At 40.9% G+C, this 22,484-nt stretch overlaps 1 protein-coding gene and 1 long non-coding RNA gene across 2 annotated transcripts in view; one reads left to right on the top strand and one right to left on the bottom strand.

The window, feature by feature from the left end:
• Positions 1-22,484, bottom strand: part of ttc7b (tetratricopeptide repeat domain 7B) — a 253,419-nt gene that overhangs the window by 109,699 nt on the left and 121,236 nt on the right. Inside the window, exon 14 of the mRNA XM_078562037.1 lies at positions 7,369-7,466. Within this exon, the coding sequence (XP_078418163.1) occupies positions 7,369-7,466 (98 nt within the window). The remainder of the gene's footprint in view (positions 1-7,368; positions 7,467-22,484) is intronic.
• LOC144692916 (uncharacterized) lies at positions 889-22,108 on the top strand. Its single transcript, XR_013579424.1, has 3 exons — positions 889-1,099; positions 7,178-7,334; positions 19,463-22,108. It is a non-coding gene; the product is annotated as an uncharacterized LOC144692916 (long non-coding RNA).

Genomic DNA, 22,484 nt, shown 5'->3' with positions numbered 1-22,484 from the left:
GTGGTAGTAGCTGACCAGCCAAAGTAAGGAAGTTCACTGGTTTGATCACTGGTTGATGCTGAGTTAACTGATGTCAGCTCGGATAGCAATTGGGGTGCAATTATTAGCTTTACTGTCTTGGGTTTGTGACGGGGAGCTGGCAGGGGAGGGGGAAGATCAGCATGGATTTGGGTGAATGGTATTTGAATGGGATGCTCACTTTCTAAACTCATACAGACTTATATTCAGACATTGGAAGTTTCTAAGTGATACAGAATAGGAAGTACCATTCAATGTGAAGCGTTTAACAGGCACTATTACAACTACTGAGCTTCTCTGATGGCTCAGCTGGTCTACGTAGTGAGTAGCTGAACCATGCAGACCAGTGTGATGCCAAGATTTGATTCCCTGTGTGTGTGCTGGGTTACCTGATCTCAGATAGGGCAGCTACAATTAGCATTAGTTCTCTATGGATAAGGGAAGGTGAAATAAATCGTCTAAGTCCACCCACTTGTCTCTATCCCAATTCCTAGCTGGCAAATCCCAGTTGGGAAGTATGCTTGCATTAATAGAATTGGACTCGACTGTAACAACCCCAATGTCACTTAATCGCCTGCAGACATTCACAGCCAAGGCACATGTATTAACAATGGGCGCCTGGGTGAGGGGCTAGGGTTGCCCACAGTGTCCATGCAAATGAATCCAACAAAAAATGCATTTTGGAACAAGCACAGGAAAAAATATCAGCAAGTGTTGTTTCAGTTGATAGCAATCTGAGTGTTTCAACAGTAAATTTATTAGCCTATGTTTAACCAGCTTTGAGTGGTTGTAAAATGGGCACTGTGTTCTCAGAACTGACTTAAATCTAATCTATAACTTCCTGTTATTGCCAAACAAAATGGACTCAGTTTTCTGCTGGAGCAGCACAAATTCTTTTTTTTCCTGTGCTAATTTCATCTCCTTAATTTAGTCCTTCAATATCTGCACCATGGTTTGAAGAGGATAATACAGCCCGTTTATGCAATCAGTTCAATTTCTTGTTTGATCTAACTGGCAACACCTTGAGCCATTAAAGAAAGTGTACCCGTCCTTGCAAAGGTTCACTCCTTTCACTCCACAGGTAAGCTTGACAAGACTAGCAAGTGTCTCTGTGATTCCCTTCCCCCAGTTCCTTCAGCTGGATGGAAGTGAACTATGTATAGCACAAAATAGAGTGACTGAGATAGTGTGAGTGACAGTATGTGTAAGGGTGTGACAGAGTGATAGAGAATTTGTGAAAAAGTAGACAGGAGATTGTGGGTAGCGTTATGGACAGAGTGCGTGCGAAAGTGCAAACAGTGCAAGAGAGAGTGTGTGAACATGCACATGCTTACGAGAGAGATTGTCAGAATGTGACAATTGTCACAATGCCTCAGATTTCTGAAGCATTTGGAACCAGTTCTGGGGCAGGTGGAACCTGTACAAAATGGACGGGTTACACCTCAACAGGACCAGGACTAATATCCTTGCAGGGGTATTTGCTAGTGCCACTGGGGGCGGGTTTAAACTAGCTTGTCAGGGGGATGGGAACCTGAGGGGTAGCTCAAATTGGAAGGAAGTAAAGATGGTAAAATGAAGTAGAAAAGTAGCAAGCACAATTAGAAGGCAGGTGAAATGAAGGCGAGCATCAACTAGGCTTGGAATGCGGAATAATGTTAAAAATACAAAATTATGGGCACTCTACCTGAATGCATACAGCATTTGCAACAAGGTAGATGATTTAAAGGCACAAATAGAGGTAAATGGGTACCTTCTAATTGCCATTACGGAAACATGGCTGCAGGGTGACCAAGACTGGGAACTGGATATTCAAGGATATTCGACAATTAGGAAGGGCAGGCAAAAGGGAAAAGGAGGTGGTGTTGCACTGATAATAAGGGATGGGATCAGTACGTACCAAACGGCTGCATAATATGATAGAATTTTACGTTGCATTTGAAAGTGAGGTAGTTCAATCTGAAGCCAGGGTGATAAATTTGATAAAAGGAAAGGTATGAGGCAAATTGGCTGAGGTGGATTGGGAAAATACATTAAAAGGTATGACAGTACACAGGCAATGGATAGTCTTTAAAGAATTATTACATAGTCTACAGCAATTACACATTCCTTCAAGGCACAAAACCCCAAAAAGTCAGTCAATCGTGGCTAACAAAAGAAGTTAAGGATTGTATAAGATTAAAAGAAAAGGCCGATAAAGTTGTCAGAAATAGTAGTAAACCTGAAGATTGGGGGCATTTTAGAATACAGCAGAGGAGGACCAAGAATTGATAAAGAACGGGAGAATAGAATATGAATGTAACCGAGCAAAAAACATTGAAATGGACTGCAAAAGCTTCTATAGGTATGTAAAAAAGAAAAGTGATGGCTAATGTGGGTCCATTACAGGAATAGAGAAATGGCTGAGAAGCTAAATGATTCTCTTGTGTCTGTCTTCACTGAGGAGGATACAAGAAATCTCTCAGAATTAGAGATTCAAGGGACTAGGGAGAATAAGGAATCGAAGGAAATTAATATTAGCAAGGTGGTTGTATTGGAGAAATTACTGGGACTAAAGGTTGTTAAGTCCCCGGGACCTGATATTCCACATCCCAGAGTATTGAAAGAGGTAGCTATGGAGGTAATGGATGCATTGATGATCATCTTCCAAAATTCTGTAGATTCTGAAACGGTTCCTGCAGATTGGAAGGTAGCAAATGTCACCCCACTTTTTAAGAAGGGAGGGAGAGAAAGAGAAAACAGGGAATTACAGACCTGTTAGTCTTACATCATTAGTAGGTAAAATGCTGGAATCTGTTATAAAGGATGTAAGAAATGGGCACTTAGATAATAATGATCTCATTGGGCATGGTCAACATGGGTTTATGAATGGGAAATCATGTTTGACGAACCTATTGGAATTTCTTTGAGGATGTTACTAACAGAATTGATAAAGGGGAGTCGGTGAACGTAGTATACTTGGATTTTCAGAAGGCTTTTGATAAAGTCCCCCACAGGAGGTTGGTTAGCAAAATTAAAGCTCATGGGAAAGGAGGTAATATACTGGCATTGATTAAGGATTGGTTAACAGGCAGAAAACAGAGAGTAGGAATAAATGAGTCATTAGCGCATTGGCAGGCTGTGACTAGTGGGGTACTGCAAGGTTCAATACTTGGGCCCCAGTTGTTCACAATATATATTGAGCATTTGGATGTTAGGACCAAATTTAATATTTCCAACTTTGTGGATGACAAAGCTAGGTGGGAATGTGTGTTGTGAGGAAGATGCAAAGCGGCTTCAGGGGGATTGGACAAACTTAGTGAGTGGGCAGATGGAATATAATGTGGAAAAATGTGAAGTTATCCACTTTGGCAAGAGGAACAGATGTGCACAGAATTTCTTAAATGGTGAGAGATTAGAAAGTGTACAAAGGGGCTTGGGTGACCTCGTCCAATAAGTCACTGAAAGCTAACATTCAAGTGCAGCAAGCAATTAGGAAGGCTAATGGCATGTTAGCCTTTATTGCAAGAGAGGTTGAGTGCAGGAGTAGCAAAGTCTTGCTTCAATTCAGTTCATAGCACCCTTGCCTTTGAATCAGAGGGTTGTGGGTTCATGTTCCACTCCCGGAAACCAAGAACTGTGATTGTACTCGAAAGAGTTGCAATCTGTGACTGTTGATAACTCGAAAGAGTTTCAATTCTAAAGAACTTTGGTTAGACTGCACCTGGGGTACTGTATGCAATTTTGGTACCCTTACCTTAGGAAGGATATTATTACCATAGAGGGAGTACAACGAAGGTTCACCAGGCTTGTTCCCGGGATGGCGGGACTGTTCTATGAAGAGAGATTGGGGAAACTGGGCCTGTATTTTCTAGAGTTTCGAAGAATGAGGTGATCTCATTGAAACCTACAAAATACTTAACAGGATAGACAGGGTAGATGCAGGTAAGATGTTTCCCCTGGTTGGGGAGTCTAGGACCAGGGGAGACAATTTCAAAAAAGGGGGGAAATCACCAAGGACCAAGATGAGGAAATTTTCTTTCCTTCAGAGGGTTATGAATCTTTGTAATTCCCAACCCCAGAGGTCTGTGGAAGCTGTCATTGAGTATGTTTAAAGCAGAGATTGACAGATTTCTAAACACCAACGACATAAAGGGATATGGGGATAATGTGAGAAAAGGCCATTGAAGTGGATGGATCAGCCACAATTGAACTGAATGGCGTTGCAGGCTCGATGGGCTGAATGGCCTACTCCCATTCCTATGTTCCTAATGTGAGGTAAAGCATGTGTGGGACTGTTTCTAAGTGTTTAAGGGAGAGTGTGTCAGTGTTTGGCATGAAACTAGATTCAGGTGCTTATTTTTAACCCTTCAATTCTTTCTTTCCCTTCCATTTCATTCTTCTTTTTATCTAGCTTGTTCCAGATTCATATTTCTCTCTTGCTTAATTTGTTGGGGGCTCAGTTTTCAAAGACAGCAGAGATACTTAGCTACAGAATTGTCAGAGGATTCAGCAGTTAGTAAGCCCTGAAATTCAGCAGGACAGGATTCAGGCTCATAATGATAATGACAGGAGGAGAACAGTAAAGACAATTTAGCAGGCAATGCATCAAGAGACCGGAAAGGATATTGACTTCATCATTAATACTGTTAGAAACTTGGCAGCTCAGTGGGTTTAGTTGGAACGTGTTGAAATGGGAAGGCAACTAAAGCAGTGATTCTTTCCAACAGCTGGGCCCTCAGAGATTTAAGTGCAGGGACAATTAAGACAAATAATCAGACAATATACAATAGAGGCTGGAAAGACATTACAGCAGAAAACAAAGAAAGAACTTTCATTTACGGCACTTTGGGATACCGAGCACTCTCCAAGTGCTTCAAAATATACTACCTCAACTCGCTAAGGCATCTTCAACAGCACCTTTTACCAGCTGGAAGACCAAGAGCAGCAGATGCTTGGGAACACCATCATCTGCAAGTTTCCCTCCAAGTCACACACAATGCTGACATGGAACTATAGTGCCCTTCCTTCACTGTCGCTGGGTCAAAATCAGGTTCAAGGCGGCAGCTCACCACCACCTTCTCAAGGGCAATGAGGGGTAGGCAACAAATGCTACCCTTGCCAGCGATGCTCACATCCCATGAACAAATAAAAAAAGAAAACAAATTACTTGTAAAGTGTAGTTTCCATTATACAGATAAACGTGAATGAAAGAAAATAAAGAATTTGCATTTATATAGCGCCTTTCATGACCTCAAAATGCCCCAATGCAATTTACATTAGTGTACTATTTAACATAGTCATTGTTGTAGTGTGGAAATTATTTGCGCACATAGATGGTGACTGACACTTAACTACCAATCATTGTTTGAAATTTAAACCAGGCAGCTTGACTCTGAGTGGTCAAGGCATTGCCCTGAAGAATGAACCAGCAAATGGCTGTCACTTATTTTGTTTAGCTGAAAGTGAAACATGTGTAATACATGCATGTACATGTTCTTCCTGTCTGCAAAGAACAGGGCCCTGTGTATGAACATATGTAGTTTCCAGTACACACAAATGCGCCACGCTGCGAGCCCGACTATTATAAATTGGTTGTCAGCGTAACTCTTAGTACACTGAGGATTATTTACAAAATGTTGTCCAGTTGTAGAATCACATCTAATGTTGGACCCTGTGTTTTGAGTTTTGCAAGCATGGGGTGGTTGGATATAGTTTGTACCTTGCCCATTGCAAACAGCAGAAGGGACATGCTGTCTGATAGGATCTGCCAGTCTTTTTGACGTATGGCCTACATATCTAGCATTACACTGGCACTGAAATTCATTCACCACATTACTCATTCGTATGAAAGGCAGAATGTCTTTTGGCTTAATGGCAGCATCCTGTTAGTGACGAATTCCACTCATGTTGCTACTGCATAGTAGCAGCTTGAAACAGCTAGCTTCACTTGTTGCTCAAATGTTTGAGATACCTTCCCCTTCCAGGGTAATCTGGGCACTTTTCGGAGCCGAAAGTGACGGCCTTAGGCCTGTTATGAGTTTGCGCTATATGCAGCGTGAAAAGGCTACCCTGATCAGATCATTTCGCGCTGTAAATAAGTGACAGCCATTCGCTGGTTCATTCCTCAAGGCAATGCCTTGATCAATCAGAGTCAAGCTGCCTGGTTTAAAATTCAAACAATACTTGGCAGTTAACTGTCAGTCACCATCAGCCATTGTATTCTCCATGGCAATGCCTCTACCAATCAGAGTTCACTTGCCAACCAATCAGCACTCTCTTCTCACACAGTATAAACTGTTGTTCCCTTTACATTTGGTATTCTTGGGAATTATCCTGATAAGTGCAAGATGAAAAGCTTTGAAAAAAAAATCTCTTTTTAGAATGGTACCAGTGAATTATGATGATGATCTGGAATACACTGCTTGAAAGGGTAATGGAAGTTGATTCAATGCTGACTTTCAAAATAGAATTGGATAAAAACTTAGAAAGGAATAAAAGCTAGAGAACTATGAGGAAAGAGCTGGGAAATTACCTAACTGTATCGCTCTTTCAAAGAACTGGTACAGGCACAATGGCCGGATTGCCTCCTCCTGCATTGTGCAGAGGATTTACTGGGATTGGAGCTGCGCAATCTATAGGGGCACTTAACAGGTTAACAAAAAGGCAAACTTGGAGGTTGCTTCCACATGCATAAACTGGTCTATAAAAAAAAGTCTCTTGTTTATTTTGTACTTAATAGGCTTTTAAATTGTTCCTTTCAGTTTCCAGTTGGGCTGTTAAATCCACTTTCCATAACCCAGTTTTACCTTCAGGAACAGGAGGTTAACAGCTGGGAGCCAGTTTATGGCCAAGTCTCTGAAACCTGAATTCAAATAAACCAAGGGAAAAGGAATAGAAGGGTGTGTTGATTGGTGAGATGTAGGAGACTGAGAGGAGACTTGTGTGGAGCATAAATAATGGCACAGACCATTTGGACTGATTAGGTGTGCTGTAAATTCTGTGTGATATGAAAGTAATTTCTGTCTCAAAGTAAATGCATTAAATTTCCTCTGCCTCCAAAGGACTTAAAAAAGCATGGTAATTTTAAACGCATCGAGATAAGGACGTAGGTTATTTTAAAGAAATAACTGGGCCTTGTCTATTTCATGTATATATTATTCTACCTTACTGTTCACTGTAGGAGCTCACACCATGTTGGCCCTGGGCTCCGATCATCTGCATGAGGGATTTGCCTCTTGTTGCATCATCTCTGAGCCATATAACAGGTGGTTGAATTGGACAACGAAGTCAACTCTCAAATTAGCAACATACCCGTGTAGCTCATCCAGACCAAGACGGTAATGATTAAGGATGACAGAAAATAATATTTACCTGTCTCGGGATCACTGAAATCAGGCAGAGAGATGGTGTTAAGGTTCCGCCTGTCAGCTATGACTCTGTCCAGCAGGCTGCTCCCTCTCCCTGAATCACTGTAACAGATTTCAAAATTCACCACAACATAGTAAAAGGTGTTAATTCTATCATGTTGTTCTATGCCAAAAGATGATGAGCTGAACCATTAACATGTTAAGTGCTGTACAAAAGACAGACAGATTTGCGACTGACACAGATTTGTTGATATCGTGCCTTTCACAACCTCAGGATATCCCAAAGTGCTTTCGTCAATGAAATACTTTTTTGAAGTGTAGTCACTGTTGTGATGTAGGGAATGTGGCAGCCAATTTGCAAGCAGCATTGCTATAATGACCTAACAATGTATTTTTTTCAAGTGACATTGGTTGAGGGAACTCCCCTGCTCCTGGAATGGTACCAAGCAGACTCTTACGTCCACCTGATAGGGCCTCAGTTTAACATCTCCCTCTGTACTATACTGGAATGTCAGCTTACAGGGCGGGGAACTTGAACCTACAACTATGTATTAACTCCACTTGGCTACATGCTTTGTCAGTCTTTTTGTTCAGTGAGCAAAAAACAGTTATTGCACTGACATCAGATTTTATTTTATTTGTTCTGATTGAGGATATTGGTGAGGAATGGAAAGCTTTCTATTTCAGACACTCAGGCACTCCCAGGTCAGATACAGTATGCTTAAATGTAAACTAACGGTTTTGTGGTTTGTCTCGTGGAATAATCTATACTGGGAAGGTTTTCCTTTACTCATGAGTGACTCAGTCAGACTAGGGTATGTTACTTCAAAACTACTTTATTTAAACTAGTAGCTCATCATGGATATAGTGACGTAGATCTCTCTTATATATAGACTATTCCATCTGCTCTACAGAGTCTCCAGCACACCACTGCTGATGGCACTGTTACATCATGATACACATCACTATCTCATTACCATAACTATTAACCCATTATGTTATACTGAACCTCCATTTCTTCAGCCTCAACATGAACAATACTGTTTCAGTGTGACATGCTTTCTTGTTCGAGCTAACGACCTGTGGTGCCCCTGAGTAAGACTGAAATAGGGCAGCTTAGCTGGAACTTAACTCATTTCATGCAAAAACTGAACACCAAAACATAATAAGACATAAGAAATAGGAGCCCCTCAATTCAATTCCTCTAGCAACATGGTTGACTCTTAAATGAGACTCCACAAGATTTCCTTCCCTAAAGGACATTAGTGAACCAGATGGGTTTTTAAGACAATCAGCAATGGTTTCATGGTCACATAGACTTTTAATTCCAGATTTTTATTGAATTCAAATTCTATTATTTGCCATGATGGGATTCAAATCCGGGTCACCGGAACCTGGGTCTCAGGCTAACTCGTCCAGTGATAATACCACTATGCCACCGCCTCCCCTATGCACTCTCCACCGCGGCCCTCCATAGTGGTTAGGGTGACCATTAAGTCAGTGATGGAAGCAGAATCCATAATAACGTTTAATAGGGAAACTGAATAAATATTTGAAAAAGAAAATTTTTATTGGGTGAAGGAACAGGGCTAAACAGAGATGGTGCAGGTTTGATGAGCTTAATGGCCTTCTCCTGCGCTGGAAAATTATTTGATTAAAACATAACTTTGCAGCAATAATCCAGTCTAAAGAATCTGTCACTTGTATCCTTTATCTGTTTTATTCTAAGTTATAAAGAATGAACTTAATTTATATAGTATCTTTTGAAGCTCAGGACATCCCAAAGCGCTTGTTAGAGCAGGTCCCAATGCCATTGATTCACTAACTTGGATTGTTTACACTCAGAGATGCAGTTGAGTGAAACATAGAAAATAGGAGCAGGAATAGGTCATTCGGCCCTTCGAGACTGCTCTGCTATTCGGTTTGATCAGGGCTGATCCTCTAACTCAACGCCATACTCCCTATCTCTCCCCATACCCTTGATTCCTTTAAAGCCCAGAAATCTATTTCCTTTTTTTTATTCATTCATGGGATGTGGGCTTCGCTGGCTGGGCCAGCATTATTGCCCATCCCTAGTTGCCCTTGGGAAGGTAGTGGTAGTGAGCTTCCTTCTTGAACCGCTGTACTCCATGTAGTGTAGGTACACCCACAGTGCTGTTAGGAAGAAGTTCCAGGATTTTGATCCAGCAACAGTGAAGGAACAGCGATATATTTCCAAGTCAGGATGGTGAGTGACTTTGAAGAAAACTTCCAGGTGGTGGTGTTCCCATCTATCTACTGCCCTTGTCCTTCTAGGTGGCAGTGGTCATGGGTTTGGAAGGTGCTGTCTAAAGAACCTTGGTGAATTTCTGCAGTGCATCTTGTAGATGGCACACATTGCTGCCACTGTGTGTCGGTGATGGAGGAAGTGAACATTTGTGAATATGGTGCCAACCAACTGGGCTGCTTTGTCCTGGATGCCAAGCTTCTTGAGTGTTGTGGGAGCTGCACTCATCCGGGCAAGTGGGGAGTATTCCATCACACTCCTGACTTGTGCCTTGAGGATGGCGGGCAGGCTTTGGAGAGTCAGGAAGTGTGTTACTCATCATAGGAATCCTAGCCTCTGACCTGCTATTGTAGCCACAGTATTTATATGGCTAGTCCAGTTCAGTTTCTGGTCAATGTTAATCCCCAGGACATTGATAATGGGGGATTCAGTGACGGTAATGCCATTGATCATCAAGGGCAATGACTAGATTCTCTCTTGTTGGAGATGGTCATTGCCTGACACTTGTGGCGCAAATGTTACTTGCCATTTGTCAGCCCAAGCCTGGATATTGTCCAGGTCTTGCTGCATTTGGACATGGATTGCTTCAGTATCTGAGAAGTTGCGAATGGTGAACATTGTGCAAGCATCAGTGAACATCCCTACTTCTGACATTATGATGGAAGGTCATTGACGAAGCAGCTGAAAATGGTTGGGCTGAGGACACTACCCTTAGGAACTCCTGCAGTGATTTCCTGGAGCTGACTTGACCGACCTCCAACAACCACAACAATCTTCTTTTGTGCTAGGTATGACTCCAACCAGTGGAGAGTTTTCTCCGATTCCCATTGACTCCAGTTTTGCTAGGGCTCCTTGTTGCCACACTTGGTCAAATGCGGCCTGGATGTTAAGGGCAGTCACTCTCACCTCACCTTGGGAATTCAGCTCTTTTGTCTATTTTTGAACCTAGGCTGTAATGAGGTCAGGAGCCGAGTGGTCCTGGCCGAACCCAAACTGGGCATCAGTGAGCAGGTTATTGCTAAGCAAGTGTACTTGATAGCACTGTTGACGACCCCCTTCCGTTACTTTACTGATGATCGAGAGTAGATTGATGGGGCGGTAATTGGCTGGGTTGGAATTGTCCTACTTTTTGTGTACAGGACATACCTGGGCAATTGGGCAATTTCCCACATAGCCAGGTAGATGTCAGTGTTACAGCTGTACTGGAACAGCTTGGCTAGGGATGCGGAAAGTTCTGGAGCACAAGTCTTTAGTGCTTCTGCCGGAATATTGTAAGGGCCCATAGTCATTGCACTATCCCATTCGGTTTTTCCTACCTAAGTGGATAACCTTACACTTATCCATGTTATACTGCCTCTGCCATGTATTTGCTCACTCACTCAACCTGTCTAAATTGCCTTGAAGCCTCTTAATACCCTCCTCACCACTCTCAGTCCCACCAAGTTTCATGTCGTCATTTTGTTCCCTCATCCAAATCATTGATATATAATGTGAATAGCTGATCCCTTCGGTGCCCCATTAGTCTCTGCCTGCCATCCGAAAAAGACCCATTTATTCCTCCTCTTTATTTCCTGTCTGCAAACCAATTCTCAAACCACGCCAATATATTACCTCCAATCCCACATGCTTTAATTTTACACACTAACCTCTTATGTGGGACTTTATCAAAAGCCTTCTGAAAATCCAACAATACCACATTCACTGGTTCTCCCTTACCTATTCTGCTAGTTACGTCCTCAAAAAAAACTCCAGTAGGTTTGTCAAACATCATTTCCCTTTCACAATTCCATATTGACTTTGTCTAATCCCGTTGATGTTTTCTAAGTGCTCAGTTATCACATCCTTTATAATAGGCTCCAGCATTTTCCCTACTACAGATGTTAGGCTAACCGGTCTATAATTTGCTGTTCTCTCCCTCCCTCCTTTTTTAAACAGATATTTGCCACCCTCCAATCTGCCAAGACTGTTCCAGAGTCTACAGAATTTTGGAAGATGACAACCAACACATCCACTGTTTACATGGCCACCTCCTTTAGTACCCTGTGATGCAGGTTATTAGGTCCTGGGGATTTATCGGAGTGAAACCTGTGCGCCTGACATTATATGCACTAGCCCACCATCAAAGCTCCGCCAGTCTCCTGGTTGGCTCAGAGGCACTAGAGTCTGTTGGCCAAGCATTATTTTCTTGTTGCTTTCAACTCACTAACTGTGACAATGAAAGAAACGCTAATTCTGTATTAGAGTAATTATTCGTTTCAACAGTTTTAGTTACTTTATATGGATTATTAGCACCACCTAAAATCAAAAAATTTCACAGACGATTTTTAACAATTGCATAGTTATTTGCGTTTAACCTATTTCCCTTATATTCTCTCTCTTATTTTAACTTGGTCTTAAAGAATAAGCTGCCAAATCAACCATCTGAGAAATCTGCGCTCCCCCAATTCTGGCCTCTTGCCTTCCCCTGAATTTAAACGCTCCATCATTGATGGCTATTAGCTCTGGAATTCCCTTCCTAAACTTCCCTGCCTCTCTCCTCCTTTTACATGCTGTGTCAGGAGGATATAATAATTTTCATAATGTTATTGGAATTTATTGTAGAGTAATAGTGGGGTCTGTTTGTGTGTGTGTGTGCGTGCGCGCGACTTAATTGAATTAAAGACAGCTGGTTTGAAGGCTTTGATGTAAGAGAAGCTAGGCTTTAAATGCTAGATAAGTAAACATGGGTGAAGTTTTAGAATGAGAGGTGTAAAGACAACATTGGCATTTTTAAATAAACCAGCATAGCTTTAATTCAAAAGATGGGGTGAAATGTTACACCTAGCCAGAAGAAGTTAAGAAACTGTGTTTATTTTTCCCAAAGATTACTGGTAAAATTAGTACTATGATAGATTTTTCATTACTAGAGGGATAAAGTCCAAAGACATAGTGAAACAATGGGGATTTGTATACATATTTTCCCCTTTGAATAAAGGAGAGAATGCTGCGTGTAAGGGCAGGCATTTTAGGATCTAACACAAGTGTGAAAAGCCTCCAGCATCTAACCCTCAAGCTGCTGTCTACGAGGAACCAAAGCTGAGAAAAACTCACTTTGAATTCGAGTTCAGGGTATCATGCTACTTTAAAAGCAAAAAACTGCAGATGCTGGAAATCCAAAACAAAAACAAAAATACCTGGAAAAACTCAGCAGGTCTGGCAGTATCTGCGGAGAGGAGTACAGTTAACATTAACTCGAAACGTTAACTGTGCTCCTCTCCGCAGATGCTGCCAGACCTGCTGAGTTTTTCCAGGTATTTTTGTTTTTATCATGCTACTTTGTCTGGGTCTGTTTAAATCTGTGTGTTTTTGCCTTAATGGAGGTGTAACTGGGAATCAGATTAATTAGGAGAGCTAGGAGTTATCACAGTAGTAATTTGTAGACCTATGTGCTTAAAATTATTTCTTTTATTAATAAATGTTTAATTTAATTTTGTAAAAACCCTCTACGACTCGGTGGACTTATTATTATTGAATTCAAGGCACGCGTCTCGAAATAAATATACAAATTGCAAATCAGTTGTACCAGTTGTTTCAAGTTTCCCTTTGGGATTTGGGCAGCTCAGCATTTACCATCGGCTGTGCCATAACAAGCCCCCAATTTTGTTAAACATTTATATCTAAAAGAAATAATTTAAGCACATACATGGGTCGACAAATTACTACCATGATAACTCCCAGTTCCTCTAATTAATCTGACTCCCAGTTACACCTCCGTTAAGGCAACAGCAAAAACACAGATTTAAACAGACCCAGGCAAAGCAACACAATACCCTGAACAGTCAACTTCAAAGTGAATTTTTCTCAGCTTCGGTTCCTCGTAGACAGCAACTTGAGGCTTAGATGCTGGAGGCTTTTCACACTCGTGTTAGATCTTAAAAATGCTTGCCCTTACACAGTCTTCTCTCCTTTATACATATTTTCCCCTTTGAATGCAAATTCCCATTGTTTCACTATGTCTTTGGACTTTACCCTTCTAATAATAAAAATCTATCATTGTACTAATTTTACCAGTAATCTTTGGGAAAAATAACCATACTGTTTCTTAACTTCTTCTGGCAAGGTGTAACATTTCACTCCCTCTTTTGAATTCAAGCTACTCTGGTTTATTTAAAAATGCAAATGTTCCTTTTACACCTCTCATTCTAAATCTTCACCCATGTTTACCTATTTAGCATTTCAAACCTAGCTTCTGTTCAGGCCAGCTGTCTTTAATTCAATTCCACACACACAGACCCCACTATTCCTCTTCAATAAGTTCCAATAACATTATGAAAATTATTATATCTTCCTGACACTCTGTCCTGATGTGGTTCATGTCAAATTTTATTTTTTTACACTTCTGTGAAGTGCCTTGGGACGTTTTATGTTAATGCTGCTATAAAATTGCAAATTGCTATTTAAATGTTTATTTTACCTCTAATCTTCTGTCCGCTGCTCCTAACACCCAATTTTCATTGGTTGAAATCTAGTAATTAAAGGGGCAACGTTCTAAATTAAAAGGTTAAATTCAGAAGACTGAAATGATTCTATCACAGATGCAAAATCCACACACAAGTCAGAAGATACATCTGCCAAGCAAACTTGAAGTGCTCAGGGAGTTAAGTTTCAAAAAATGCTTCATTCATTTCAATATGATTGACAGGGGATCATCAGGAAAGAGAGCACGACTGAATGACTGGCACTTTGTGGAGCTGATAGGCTGCTGGGAGAGGGAGAAAGGGAGAGGGAAAGAGTGTATGTGTGCATGCGCACGTGAGAGAGAAAGATAGAAACAAATAGAGATATGATGGATGGTTGGAAGGTAAATTAGTGGGACGTCAGCCTTGGGATTTATAGATGCAGAAAACACAGTTAAAACAATTCTCGAGAACACAAGCCTATTGTTCTTTCTATAAGAGGGACGTCTGTTAGCAGGTGTTGATCAATTCTGAAGCTAATGTTGAATTCTTGTTCGAGACAAAACTTCTTAATTTCCACAATGAATACAATCTCCCCAATAGCCCCTTCACTCAAGCCCTGAAGTTAATACTATCTGCACCTCACTATGGATATAACAAGCTGATGACAACTCAACACCTGCAGATTTCCACTATAATCTTTAAAGGAACCCTCATTAACAACCACTAAAGCTTTGATGACTTGATTTTTAGATACCTGTTGAATACCCTTTTAAAAGAGCAGTTTAAAGAGTTCTTTTTGAAAATAACTTTGACAGCTGCTCTTGATGGTTCAACAATGACAGCTTGCGTTTACATTTCACCTTTCATGTGGTAAAATGCTCCAAAGAATGAGGCCTTGGTACAAGTAATAAAAGCTTAGTTGAGAGTTTGCTTTGAAGGAAGTTCTTAAACAAGGAGGGAGAGGTGAAGAGGTTTAGGAAAAGGGTTCAAGAGCTTAAGGCCTAGATAGCTGAAGGCATGGTCACAATCATGGATAAGTATGGGATGGACAAGAAGCCAGAATTGGGAGAGTGCAGTGCTCTTGAAGGGTTGTCTGGCTGGAGGAAATTACAGAGAAATTGAGGGGGCAAGGCCATCCCGGGATTTGAATACGAAAATGACAATTATTAATTGGAGACGTTTGTGTGATGTGAGCTAATGCAGATCTGCAAGCAGAGGGACATGAGTGAACGGGACAATTCAAATTAGGAAATGGGCAGAAGAGTTTTGGATGAGCTCAAGTTTCTGAAAGGTGGGAGGGCATTGGAATAGTCGAGCCTGGAGGGAACAAAAGAAGAGGGTTAGGCAGCAGATGGACTGAGGCATGGACAGAGACAGGCAATATTAAGGAGATGGATCTTGGTGATGGAGAGGATATCAGGCTGAAAGCTCAACAGTTCATCATTAATGTACATTAATGTCAGCCTAGAATATGAGCTGCAATCCTGGAGTGCAGCTTGAACTTCAACCTTCTGATCCAAGACTGCTACCAATTGTGCCGTATTGACAATGGAGAACAAAATAGAAGGGGAAGAAATAATAAGGAAGTTTCTTTAGGGAAAAATATTTAGTAAAGTGATTTATTTGGGCACTGGAAAAAAGGCAATAGTGATCAGAATATAATATGATTTAAGATCATGATAGAGAAGGACATAAGTATGATGAAAACCAGGTTAACAGATTGGCGAATAGCTGATTTTGAAGGGCTGAGAATAGACTTGATAAAATAAAATGGCCAACAATATTAGCAAACAATAGCATAAAACAAATGATGTTCAGAGTGCAGGAAAAATACATTCTGCTAAAAGGAAAGAACAAGTTAAACACTAGCAGGATTTCATGGATGAATGAAGACATAAGGAAACAACTGAAAGTTAAGTAGCATAAATTAAGTACACAGCAGAGGATTATATGATAAAAGAGAATATGAAGAAATTAGGAGAGAAGTCAAAAAAACAATTAGGAAGGTAATGAGGAACTGTGAATTTAAATTATCAAGGAACATAGAACAAAATAGTAAAATATTTTGCAGGCACATTAATAAAAAAAAGGAAGAGTATGATGAGAATAGGACCATTAATGGATAGACAGAATAATACCAGTTAACAATAGAGAGAAGGCAGAAATATTAAATAATTATTTCACTTTGGTATTTCCCAGGAGGACAGAACATGGAGACTTGACATTGAATGATGAGATAAGCAATGAGATAAGTGCATTTAAAATAAAAGGGGATGTACTGAAATAAAGTAAATAAACTCAAAAGAGAATTAAGTCCTTGTTATGGATGGATTACATCCTTGTATTTTACAAGAATCTTGGGAAGAGATAGAAAAATTTACTAATTTGTTAGAAAATGGTGTAATGCCAGAGGATTGGTGGATAGCTAATGTAATTCCTAGTGGGACAAAACACGTCCAGGGAATTACAGGCCAGTCAGCTTGACATTAGTGGTAGTAAAAAATAATGGGATCTCTACTAAGGAAAAGAATAAAAGATCTAGAAACAAAAAATACAATGAATAGTCAGCACAGATTTCAAAAGGGAAAATCTTGCTTGACCAACCTTATTGCATTTTTTGAGGAGGTAATGGAGAGGACAAGAATAATGCAGTACACGTAATTTATCTGGATTTTCAAAAGGCCTTCGATAAGGTACCCCACAATTGACTAATGAATAAGGTCAGAGAATGTGCCAGTGGCCAGTGGCAGAAAGAATTGTTAGCTGGTTTCAAGGCAGAAAGCAGAGAAGGGGAGTAAAGGGTAGTTGTTCAGAGTGGCAGAAGGTGGGAGGTGATGTTCCACAAGGATCAGTGCTGGGAACACTGCTGTTTACAATTTACATTAACGACTTGGACTTTGGAATCTTAAAACACAATTTCTAAATTTGCGAATGACATCAATTTGGGGTGGGGGGGGGTGGAGGGATTCAATATTGAGCAACACATTATGAAGGACATCAATAAATTCACACAATAGACAAATAGTTGGCAAATGAATTTCAACACATAAATATGAGGCAGTACACCTTGGTAGGAAGCATAGAGAGGTCACTTATTACTTGGAAGGTGCCAGGCTAGGTGGGATAGAGAAACAAAGGGATTTTGGAGCACAAATACACCAAGCACTAAAAGTTGCACCGCATTAAAACCAAGTACTAGGCTTTATTTCCTGAGTGAGGGAATTGGGATATAGAGAAGATATGCTAAAACTATATTGAGCCTTGGCTGGACTTAAGATACAGTGTAGTCTGGTCACCATATTATAAAGAGATGGAGACACTGGACAGCATACAGGGAAGATTTACAAGGATGATTCCAGAATTGCGTGGTATGCATATCAGGAAAGAATTGACAGGCTGAGTCTCTTTTCTCTTAAAAGAAAAGACCGTGGGGTGACTGAATAAGGGTATTTAAAACATGAAAGGTTACAATAGAGTGGATAGAGAGAGAATGTGGGGAAGAACATAATTAGAGGCTGTCAATATAAGATGGTCACCAAGAAATCCAACAGAGAATTCAGAAGAAACTTAATTACCCAAAGCATGGGGAGAATGTAGAACTTACTAAAACAGGGAGTGGTTGAAGCGAATAATATAGATGCATTTAAGGGCAAGTTAGAGAAGCATATGAGGGAGAAGGGAATAGAGGGTTATGATGGTAGACTTAGATAAGGAAAGATGGGAGGAGGCTCGAGCAGAGCATAAATTTGACTGGTTGGGCCGAATGGCTTGTTTCTGTGCTGTATAATTCTATGTAATGGAGATAAGCCAGAATATCTGTATTATTTTTTGAAGTGCAAATGCCCCATAAATGCAGTTTAACACAGTTTCGCATCATTAGAGTGTGTGGTTATGAACAAAATTAGTTTTTTTTCAAGAAATCAGTGTCTCTCCAAAAAATTGACTTGATTCCGTATATTTTTCAGGGCCCACACACACACATCCACTGATTCAGTTGAGGAGCTTCATTCAAAGTAAAACGCAGCAGAGAAATTTGATTTCCAATATCCTTCAGTTTCTGCCTGTAAAAGATAGATCTAAGATCGCCAGTCTTGTTTTTGAATAAAAAGCCTTTCCATTGAGGTTCAACTGGCTTTCAGTTCCTGACTGCACAGTATTGCAAGTCTGTTCTTCCTCTCTCAACTGGCTGTGGATGTAGTGCTAATGAGCAGCTCTGTAAACTGGGTATAGTATCATCTTTTCCCTGTGGATTCCCACAATCATATTGTCATTTACTTAATTGGAAAAGATTACTTTGTTAGAGCACCCCTGTCATTCAGGATCTGATCTGCTCTATTCAAAGCCACAGTTGACGTAAAACTGAATGAAGGAACGTTTACCCTTGTATGCAGAATTTCTAGAATTAGCACTCATGTCGGTTGTCATTGAAGAGTGAATTAAAGGGTATAAAAGGTATTGAAGAAATGAGATCGTGTAACTATAATAAGGAATGCAGTATTGATAAAGGTGATGAAACACAGGAGTGAGAGAGACAGGATCATGATGGTATATATCTGAGGGACAGCAGAGAGGAGATAGAAGATGCTCTAGCACAATTTTTCAAATATCATTGGAAGTAGAAACTTGAGCCCTCCCTGATGGTGAAGGGGGGCATTTAATCAGGTTGGGGGGGGGGGAATCCCGCTGCCTTCCCGTTGGAGGTAGCTTTTGCAAAGCATAAACAATGGCATAGACCAGTAGAGCCAAATGGCCTGTTTCTGGCTGCAATTTCTATGTAAAAAGATAGTTTGCAGATGGTTATGCATTAGGTAAGTGCATATATTTCAAGCATTTGAAGTACACTATAGTTAAAAATTTCTGGCCCTTATCCACAATAGGCTCAGTTAGGACTATTGGAGATGATGATCTACTTTGACCCAATCCCAGTTAGTAAATGAACCATGATTGAAGGGAATCTGGTAGCCTACTAGGCTTATACATCACTAGATTTGCTTCGCCACATATACAGTTGTCAGATGAAGACTGGGTCAGGTTCAGTGGTAATACCCCTATCCACAGTCAAACAGCTTGACAGGTAAACACAATATCCTATTTGTTTCACCGTTTCAGGTGAGGACTCGATCAGACCTAACTTTCCACAGTCACATAACCTTGTTCACAAATGACTAATTTGGCGGGGGGGAGCAGTGGTGAGTGAGATACTCATATTCTCTGTCACAACTTCTATATCCAATAATGTTTGAAAGATTGTGTCAGAGCCTCTGTTGTCTCCTCTATGATTTCCCTTAGATACATGCTATGAGCGTTCTGTCTCTCTTCCAGCTTTATCAGTACTCCATTTATCTCATCTCTCCATCTTCTCTTTTACCCTTTTATTCCCGCTGTACCCACAGAATTGTACTCCAACAAGGAGTCAAAATCTGCAGAAGAGAAGAAATAAAAAAGACTGACAAAAGGCGATGATTTGGAATGACAGAACTGAATTGGTTAACCTCTCAACTGGAGTAGGCAGTGACTTCTGGCTGTGGCACAGAAATTCTTCAGACCAGTACGTCAACACCAGCATGCAAACGTGTGTGTAAATTCCATCGTGATCCTGAAAGAGTTTACACCTATCAATCACAGTTCAAGCCAACTCAATATCTTCCCTGAATAACAGTCAATAAAAGTCTTTATGCCCAGGGCTATGCTTTCCTCCTAGGAAAGTTTTCATACAGTGCCTGCAAACTGATTGTTTCTGGATTTCTGCTGGCAGAAGTTCTTTACAATATTTGTTACTTTTAGTGAAATTGTATCGACAGGCATCTGTTATCATCTCTGATTACTTCAATACATCTCTCACACACGCACACACACACAGATTAGAAGCTGGGACTTATTTTGGCCAGGATCAAAGATAGATTGCATTCACTGACAGCCTAAACCATGGTTGTCTGACTTATCCCATCCTGTGGGCCATTTTGACTTGTACCTAAGTATCTGTTTATGTTGTGGACACCCTCAGGGTGCTGCTTTTTCAAAGTTACTTTTGAATCACAGGGCTGCCATCTGTGTACTGGCAGTGAAAGCTACATGCAGGTGTGAATTTTTGGCTACAAAGGAAGATGCTTATGTTAGTTGGGGCCATTCAGCACAGCTCCAATACATCGTTGCAGGAGTTCCTCAGATAAGCATCCTAGGCCTGACCATCTTCAGCTGCTTCATCAATGACTTTCACTCCATCATGAGGTCAGAAGTACGGAAGATTGGTACTGTACACTGCGTAATCAATCACAACTCCTCAGACAATGAAGCTGTTTGTGCCCACATGCAGCAAGACCAGGACAACATTCAAGCTTGGGTTGGTAAGTGGCAAGTAACATTTGCCAGACAATGACCATTTCCAATAAGAGAGGATCTAAAAATCCCTCAATTGACATTCAATGGCATTACCATCAACATCCTGGGGGCCACCATTGACCAGATACTTAACTGAATGAGCCACATAAATATTGTGGCTACAAAAAAATGTCAGAGATTGCAAACTCTATATCAAGACACCTCCTGAATCCCCAAAGTCTTTCCATCATCTACATGGCACAAGTCAGGAGTGTGATGAAATACTGCCCACATTTTTGGATAAGTGCAGGTCCAACATACGTAAGAAAATCAACACAAGACAAAGCAGCATGCTTGATTGGCACCCCATCCACCACCTTAAACTTTGCCTCCCACCACTACTAGCGCACAGTGGCAGCAGTGTGCACCATCTACAAGATGCACTGCAGCAATTCGCCAAGGCTCCTTTGATAGCAACTTTCAAACCTGTGACCTCTACCACCCAGCAGGACAAGGGTAGCAGTTGCATGGGAAGACCATAAACCTGCAAATTGCCCTCCAAGTCACACACCATTTAAACTTGGTAATTTATCACCGTTCCTTTACTGTCGCTGGGTCAAAATCCTGGAACTCCGTCACTAACAGCACCGTGGGTTCACCTACAACATATGGACTGCAGTGGTTCAAGGTGTTGATTCACTGCCAACTTCCCAAGGATAACTAAGGATGGGCAATAAATGCTGGCCCTGCCACTAGCACCTACATCCTATGAACAAATAAAAAAACTAGGGCAGCATGATCTTTCAGGAATTACTGTTTCATGTAAAGGGCAATGGAAATCCGGAACTCTCTCCTCCAAGAGACTGTGGATGCTGGAGTTTCAGACTTTCAAAATGGAGATCGATAGATTTTTACTGGGTGAGGAATCTTGAGCAAAGGCAGGTAAATGGAGTCAATGAACAGATCAAACATAATCTGATGGAAAAACGGAGCCGGTTCGAGCAGCTAATTGCTCTACTCCTATAAAATATGTAGGTTCCATCTCTTTCTATGGTTACAAATGGTTGCTATGAAATTAATCCTACCAGCCATTCCTTAGGAAAAATAATAATGTAAAAACTGCAAATGTTGAAGATCAGGATCAGAAACCAAAAATGTTGGAACCAAACTGGTCAGCCAACACCTGTAGAGGGAGCAGATGGGTCAACATTTCTAGCTGGTCCCTACTTCAGGCATTGACCTGTCTGGTCTCTTAACAGATGCCAACTCCCTGATGTGTTTCCAGCATTTTCCGTTTTTGTTTCTTTGCTAAAGAGTTTAGCAGATCTGCAATCTTGACCTTCTGTACTTTCATCCCCTTTGTTTATGTCAATCCTGTGAATAGGATTCTCCAGTCGCAGCTCTATTGAAGGGTGCCATCGAAACATCTGTTGATCTCTTTACAGATTCCAATCAACCTACTGAAGAGTGTTGCACTGTCGGAGACGCTGTCTTTTGGAGGCATGATAAAATGAGGCCCCCTCTGCCTTCTCAGATGGATGTAAAAGATCCGATGGCATTATTCAAAGAAGGGAGTGTTAATTGTATATTAATTTTGTTTAATTGTATGCAGGTGGTGGGCATTGACTGGGGATTCACTTGTGCCTCCTATAAATAGGAACAGGCTAAAATGGTGGCAACTAGGTTAGAAGCAGTATGCTTGTCAAGTGCATCTCTGTAAATAAAGCACATAAAAATGTGTAAAGATCGCCTCCAGTTCTATCCTTCACCACCTGGCTTTGTGGAATATAACAGAGTGGGGGAGTTTTTCCTGGTGTTCTGGCCAATATTTATCCCTCAACGAGCATTACTAAAACAGACTGGGGCTAAAATCTCACTACAGCAGGGCTCCAAAATGGATGGAAGTGTATCAATCTGCTACTGCCTGTTTTGCACCCCTTTCAAAGTTAAATTTGCCCTCATTTGTCTGGACATTTATTCCACAGCTGTTGGTGGAACCTTGCTGTGAACAAATTGGCTTCAGAATTTCCACATATTATAATACTGACTATATGTGAAAAGTGTATCAAGGGCTGTGAACCACTTTAAGATGGCCTA

The sequence above is a fragment of the Cetorhinus maximus genome, chromosome 18 (genome assembly GCF_964194155.1).
Source record: "Cetorhinus maximus chromosome 18, sCetMax3.hap1.1, whole genome shotgun sequence".
NCBI classification, from domain to species: Eukaryota; Metazoa; Chordata; class Chondrichthyes; order Lamniformes; family Cetorhinidae; genus Cetorhinus; species Cetorhinus maximus.
This window is presented reverse-complemented; position numbering and strand designations above follow the sequence as displayed.